At 44.9% G+C, this 7,423-nt stretch overlaps 1 protein-coding gene across 1 annotated transcript; it reads left to right on the top strand.

Annotated features, from left to right (window-relative positions):
- Positions 1-57: 57 nt before the first annotated feature.
- Positions 58-6,752, top strand: COMMD6 (COMM domain containing 6). Its single transcript, XM_083363068.1, has 6 exons — positions 58-193; positions 1,341-1,406; positions 1,483-1,559; positions 1,754-1,922; positions 4,229-4,381; positions 6,086-6,752. Exons 1-6 carry the CDS (start codon positions 119-121, stop codon positions 6,134-6,136), a joined length of 591 nt encoding a protein of 196 aa, XP_083219194.1. The 5' UTR covers positions 58-118; the 3' UTR covers positions 6,137-6,752.
- Positions 6,753-7,423: the final 671 nt, after the last annotated feature.

Consider the following 7,423-nt stretch of genomic DNA (forward strand, 5'->3'; position numbering starts at 1 on the left):
TGGCGGGTGTGGTCAAGCGGAGAGACCCGCCCCTTCCCGCCGGGTCCGTGTGTAGAGGTGGGGGCGGGGGGAAAAGTGCCTCGATCCGGCGGCTTCCCTGCACCGCGCAGCTTCCGCGATGCCGCCCGTAGCGCCGGGGGGAGCCGGGGCTGCCGCGCTGGCCGCCCTCCCGCGGGACCTGCTGGCGGAGCTGGTGAGACACCCTCCCCCCCGCTCCCCGTCCTTGCCTCCTCCGCCCGAGAGGGCAGCATCAGCCTAGAGCTGGAAGGGACCTTGGAGGTCTTCTAGTCCAGCCTCCTGCTCAAGCAGGAGATCTTTTTTTAAAATTATTATTATCATTATTATTATTATTATTATTATTATTATTATTATTATTATTATTATTATTATTATTATTATTATTATTATATTATATTTTATTTTATTTATTTATTATTATTATTATTTTATTTATTATTATTATTATTATTATTATTATTATTATTATTATTATTATTATTATTATTATTATTAAAGACTTTTACAAAAAAAAGATTTTACAATACATATCCCCCAAAACCCACCCACCCACCCCAAACCACCCCACTTCCCAGAGCTAAATACAGGGTTATAGATATAAGAAACATATTCTAACTAAAAAGTATCCGTAATATAAAATTAACCAAATTCATAATGTGCTTTAACTCTCCTTTAACATAAATTATTATTTTTTTTTATTATTATTATTATTATTATTATTATTATTATTATTATTATTTATTATTATTATTATTATTATTATTATTATTACTATTATTACTATTATTATTGACTTTTACAAAAAAAAGATTTTACAATACATGTCCCCAAAACCCACCCACCCCAAACCACCCCACTTCCCAGAGCTAAATACAGGGCTATAGATATAATAAACATATTCTAACTAAAAATTATCCGTAATATAAAATTAACCAAATTCATAATTTGCTTTAACTCCCCTTTAACATAAATACATCCAAAGTAGTAACACTGAAATTAATAACAATATCCCTCTCTAAAATCTACTCATAAGCTAAATGGAACTTTTTAGTCCCATATTTATTCTGAATATAATCTATCCATCTCCTCCAAACTGAAATATATTTAAGCAGGAAATCTTATACCTATAGAGCGGTCTGCCCTTCCTTCCTTCCTTCCTTCCTTCCTTCCTTCCTTCCTTCCTTCCTTCCTTCTTGGGATCTGGGTGGGAGTGGGGCTGGAGCTTCCTCATGGGACCCCGGGATACCCCCCCCACCACAGTCCACGCTGCCTCTTCTTGGGGTCTGCAGAGGGGTGGGTCTCCATCTGCCTTCTTTCCACAGTGCGAGCGAGCCGTGCAGCGGCTGCAATCTAGCAGGGTCGCTTTCGATGCACCCCAGATGTGCCAGGTAAGCGGGGTGCTTAGGGACAGCTGAGGGGCGGGCTGTCGAAGGACCAGCCTCCACAGCTGCTTTTCTCTCCAAGAGGTGCCATACAGCCGGCGTGGTAATAGCCCCAGCCGACCTGGGCCAGGCGCTCCAGGCCCTCTCCTGGCTCTTTGGGTAAGTTCCCTTTATTCCTTCTCCACCAGCCCGCTAGGCTGTGGGGGGAGGGTCTCCCTGCCCATTACTTTGGGCCATTGGACCCTTTGGGGGGCAAGGCTGGCATCCCCCCAACCAAAGGAGGTGGAGGGAAGATGGATATAAGTTGCTGAGATTGATATTTAAGAGGACAATTTGTTTTGCTTCCCTTATAGCACAGCAGCAAAAAATAAACTCGCCTCCGAAGAATTTTCCACCGAGCTAGGCAAAACATTCAGCTTTCTGCCGCAACAGTCTGGCCAGGTAATCCAGCAGGTGTGGAACGAGAAAAGGAAATCCCTGGTGGAATTGGAGGATGCGATACCTGTGGCAGCCGCTGGACAGGTAAGGAGTAAAAGGAAATTAAAAGTGCTACATATTAAGATTGGTCTCCTTCCTTGCTCCGGTACAAATATCCCTCGGTTTTACCCTCCAACAACTGCCCTGTCTTCTGCCCAAACTTCCCAGGGAACTTCCATGGTGGAGGGTGAACCTGTGTCTTTCCAGTCCTGTTCCAACACCACAGGTAGTCCTCGACTTACAATATTCTCTCACCCTGGACGTCCTGGGGAAGCTGAAGGATGAGCATGAGACACTAAATACGTTCCTCCATATTTGCAGTCAGGACATCAGCTGGCGAGAGCTTTGCATTTCAGTTGGATTATGTTTTAGTGCACTGGGGTGACGGCCTTGCTTGCTCGGAGAACGCTGGGGTTATCTCTGGAGTGATGGATCCAGGAGAGCCTTCAGAACTGAGCCACTGCCCAGTGGAAGTTTTTAAAAGGAGTCCTCAACTTACAACAGTTCCTTTGGTGACTGTTCAAAGTTACAACGGCACTGGAAAAAAACGACTTAATGACCGTTTTTCACACTGACCACCACTGCAGCATCCCCACGGTCAGGCTCTTGTCCACTGACTCGTATTTATGACGGTTGCAGTGTCCCGGGGTCATGGGATCACCTTTTGCGACCTTCTGACAAAAGTCAATGGGGAAGCCAGATTCATTCATTCTTTCTTTCTTCTTTCTTTCTTTCTTTCTTTCTTTCTTTCTTTCTTTCTTTCTTTCTTTCTTTCTTTCTTTCTTTCTGTCTATCTATCTGATTAGCTGCTTCCATGCATGCTCGTGCAGAAAACCAGAATTCAACTGTTTATCCCAAAGATATGACTTTGTAACCATCCTGATTTTTAACCCGTGCGAGTCTCCACCAGGTCTTTGGGGACCTGTCCTCAACAAAAGTGCCAGAGGTTCCCTAAAAAGCATTTCAAAGAAGGGGAGCAAGAGGTGGTGATGTGTCGCTGAGCCATAATGACTTGCTTACTTTTGACTTATTGTCATAACTGAAGTAGCTCAGCCCTGGTGACTGGTTAAAGGCTTCATATTATGCACGAGCCTAGATTTGTGGCTCGTCCAACAAACCATAGCTAGGGCAATACAGGGTTCTCCTAGCTCTGGGGTTGGCAACCTTGGCTCTTTTATGACTCATGGACTTCAACTCCCAGAATTCCTGAGCTAGCATGGCTCAGCTTGGAAACCTCTCCCTTTTCCCTCAGCATGGCTGGCTTAGGAATTCTGGGAGTTGAAGTCCACGAGTCATAAAAGAGCCAAGGTTGCCTACCCCTGGCCTAAGTTGTGAGTTTAATCTGTGTATCAAGGAAATGTGCCACATGTACAGTTAGTCCTCAACTTAACAACAGTTCATTAAGTGACCATTCAAAGTTACACCAGCATTGGAAAATCAGACTTATGACCGTTTTTCACAGTTACAGTCTTTGCAGCATCCTCCTGATCATGTGATCAAAGTTCAGATGCTTGGCAACTGGTTCATACTTATGACCGTTGCAACATTCCAGGGTCATGTGATCACCTTTTTGTGACCTGACAAGCGAAGTCAATGGGGAAGCCAGATTCCCTTAACAACATTTTCACTAGCTTAACAACTGCAGTGATTCACTTAACAGCTGTGGCGAGAAAGGTCGTAAAATGGGGCACCTCTCTCACTTAACAACAGAAAATTCGAGCTCAATTGTGATCATAAATCAAGGATTACCCGTAACCACTGACCCTCCTGCCTTCCTTAAGGAAACAGCTCCAGCCAGGCCTAGAGATTTTGAGGCTTTCACCTAGTCCTGTTTTGGAATCTAGACTTTTATAATCGCTTTGATTTTTTTAAACTCCATCTCTTCTGAAACTCAGCCATCAGATACTGAAAAGCAGCAGGCCAGCGCGGAAAATCTTCTCTTCTTTTCATCCCCAGAACAACAATCCTGTGAAGTAGATTGGTCTGAGAGTATAGGGACCAAGTCCTCGGATAAACTCTCAGGCTGAGGAGGTATTACCACTTTGAGTCAAATGGCTTGAAAAAGCATTGTAGTGGGGGCCAGGTAGAACCAGCATGAATTTTGCTTTTCACGGCTCACCTGAAATATCCTTCAGGATGATTGTTTGACAGATGTCCCCACACAATAAAGGACATCTTTATTGTACTCCTTCCTTCCTTTCTTTCCTTCCTTCCATCCATCTTTTCTCCTTCCTTCCTTCCTTCCTTCCTTCCTTCCTTCCTTCCTTCCATGCTTTCTCCTTCCTTCCTTCCTTCCCCGAAGATGGTGACTCAACTGCAAATACCCAAAATATTCATTTCTTCTTTTGCAGCTTATTGGTTTTCAGTGGAAGCTGGGAATGGCCATTAGTGCCGACAGCTGCAAATCCTTGAAACTGCCTTGTGTTACGGTGGCGTTCAAAGTTGCCGATGGTTTGGGGAACGTCACCTGCAAAACGTTTGAAATGACTGTCTCTCAGTTTCAGGTTTGTAAACAGCCTTCCTGGTCTTTGCCCCTTTTGAAAAACGTGCCCCGTTGTGTAGTTTTTAAAGCTTTGTAAGCAGACACGGCTTCTGTTGGTTGGATTCTGCAGCAGCTGACCCTCAAAAACAGAAGACAGTGGGCGAAGAGTGTTAAAACTTGGCCTGGTGGTTTGAACGTTTGAAATGGTGCAGATGAAGTGAAGCTTCTGCATTAAATTGAGGATTTCAGAATGAGTGGATATCAACCAATGGAACTCAAATGGTAGTTTTGTCACCTGTGTAGCCTGGGTCCTTTTAATTTATTTTTATTTTATTATTTATTTTAATTCCATTTATATCCCGCCCTTCTCCGAAGACTCAGGGCGGCTTACAAGCTTAGCAGTAGCCTTCATTCTATGTATATGCCTGCTTATTAGGGCTTTCACACACCCCCCAAGCGGCATTATTACAAAGTCAGCTTAATTGCCCCCAACAATCTGGGTCCTCATTTTACCTACCTCGGAAGGATGGAAGGCTGAGTCAACCTTGAGCCTGGTGGGATGCGAACCTGCACTAATTGCAGGCAGCTGGTGTTACTTAAGGAGGCATTAGCCCACTGCTCCACCAAGGCTCTTAAAATTAATCCAGGAAAATTAATTAATCCCCCTGGTAGTTTTTCAGCGGCAGTGGAACTTGGATTCTTTCACAAATGTACTTTTTAGTCGCAGTCGAATTACATGCGGATTCCTGGTGGCCTAGCATCCAATACCAGGAATAGTTACCAAAATCAGATTTATTCAGTCTGTCCAATATCAAGAGATTGGGGGGAAAAAATCACATAAGGTGTCTTAATTGTGCTGTGCGGACATGATATTTTGTGTACACTAGGGATTCACTGGAACATAGTATGTGTCTGTGTGTGTATGGGGTGGTGGTGGTAAACCTTTGTATGCAAACATGCATTTGTTCCCCTTTGCTTTCCGGCTATTTCACTGGCTGTTGCTAGCATTGAAGCCAGTTGTGTTAGTGTTTACAATGTGGTGCTTTGAGTTAAAGGTGAACGTGCTAATGATAGCAATAGCAATAGCACTAAGATTTATATACCGCTTCACAGTACTTTACAGCCCTCTCTAAGTGGTTTAGAGAGTCGGCCTATTGCCCCCAAACAATTTGGGTCCCCATATTACTGACCTCAGAAGGATGGAAGGCTGAGTCAACCTTGAGCCGTTCAGGATCGAACTGCTGGCAGTGGGCAGAGTTAGCCTGCAATACTGCATTCCAACCACTGGGAAGGAAGGAAGGAAGGAAGGAAGGAAGGAAGGAAGGAAGGAAGGAAGGAAGGAAGAATAGCAATAGCACTTACACTTATATACGGCTTCACAGTGCTTTACAGCCCTCTCTAAGCAGTTTACAGAGTCAACGCATTGCCCCTAACGATCTGGGTCCTCATTTTACCGACCTCGGAAGGAGGGAAGGCTGAGTCAACTTGAGCCGGTGAGATTCAAACTGCCGAACTGCTGGCAGCCATGATGCAGGTATAACTCAGCCCTTGGTTAGCTGAGAGGCATCAGGCTTGAAAAGAAGTGAGGGATGTGTCGGCCATGTGTGCATGTGTGTCAAGCTGTAGAGCACATTGTGTCTGTAGAGTGAGATTTTCAGCGTGAGCACACCAGCCCTTGTTGGTGTTCCCTCAGTGCCTTCTCTTTTGTTTTTTTTCCTCCCTTTAGAATTTCCATAACCAATTCAAGGAAATGGCAAGCGTTCTCGAGACATTTTGAACAAGGGGTCCAGTCTTCCCTTGCCTCCTAAAAGATCATTCTGCAGAATGATTCTCCAGAAAGAGATGTAGGTTTATTCTTCTTTTTTTTTTTTGGCTTCCATCATGGCTTTCTCCAGCTGAAGAGCTGCAAAGTCTCCTGTACTGAGTGAAATTCTACATACGAGTCCTCCTCCTGATACGGACCTCCCGTTTCACCCCAGAATTTAGGCGGAACCTATCTCAGCCACTCAGCAGAAGACCAGGGAAGTCTAGGAGAAATAAACCCAATAATGTCCTTAGAACTACCCAAGATATGCCTTCCTTTAATGTCTTAGCTCTCTTCATCTCTGCATCTATAACTAGCTTTATTGGGAAAGCAGTGGTACCGTCACCATCTAGGACTCTGCATGGAAAAATCCAATGGATCCGGAAGGCAACCTTCAATTCCTTAATAAAAGGATGGGAAATATGCAAAGCTGTTCTTTGTGTCTCTCTGCTGCTGCTGCCTTCGTTCCGCCAACTTTGGGCTGGGTGTTGCATACCGACCCTTCTTAACCACTGCCCCAGCTTGTCTATCAGGCTATGTCAATTGATCACATTTTATTGAATAAACCACATTTGTCAGGTTACCTACTACATTAATTCCAAACATGGAAAGCCAGTCTAGAACCTGGGTGATGGTAAGTTCTAGTCCTGCCTTGGACACAAAACCAGTTGGATAACCCTGGGCCAGCCCCTCTCTCAGGAGGGACGGAGGGAAGGAAGGAAGGGAGGGAGGGAGGGAGGGGGGGTGAACAACTCCTGAAAAACCTTGCCAAGAAATGGCCCAGGCATTTGTCAGGAGATACCACTGATCCACCCGGGGGAAAAAAGCCGTGGGTCTTTACAGCCACCGGTGTATAGCCATGGGTGTAATTTTGAATAATCCCTAACTAAAAAAAAAAAAGAAATTCTTCAGCTCACTGCATCTATGCTGCCAAGGAAAGGGCTCCATCTATTGATGACTTGCTGTCACCATTGAGTTATTTACACCAAAAAAAAAAAAAGAGGGGGGGGGAAATCTTGCAGAGAGTCTTGTGTTTTTACAAAAGCAGAACCTCTGTTCTTCTTGTGAGTTTTTTCATGAACCATAAATAAATGCCAGCTGAAAACCAAGATTTTGGTCTGCAGAAAGAGCAGGGTGTGTCTGGTGCTGGGAAGTGGGGTGGGGAGGCCGTGGTTCTGAGCTGCTGCAGTAGGCAGGCAGACCCTTCTAGGGTGTGTCTCCCACCCCCCCCCCACCCACCCTCCAATCCTGGACAAAAAG

Source organism: Vipera ursinii (genome assembly GCF_947247035.1).
Source record: "Vipera ursinii genome assembly, chromosome: 4".
Taxonomy (NCBI): Eukaryota; Metazoa; Chordata; class Lepidosauria; order Squamata; family Viperidae; genus Vipera; species Vipera ursinii.

Excerpts from the sequence above, each read along its gene's own strand:
- COMMD6 (XM_083363068.1), top strand. The coding sequence starts at position 119 with ATGCCGCCCGTAGCGCCGGGGGGAGCCGGGGCTGCCGCGCTGGCCGCC. Across the intron at positions 194-1,340 it reads GGGACCTGCTGGCGGAGCTG|TGCGAGCGAGCCGTGCAGCG; the intron begins GTGAGACACCCT and ends TTCTTTCCACAG. Across the intron at positions 1,407-1,482 it reads ATGCACCCCAGATGTGCCAG|AGGTGCCATACAGCCGGCGT; the intron begins GTAAGCGGGGTG and ends TTTCTCTCCAAG.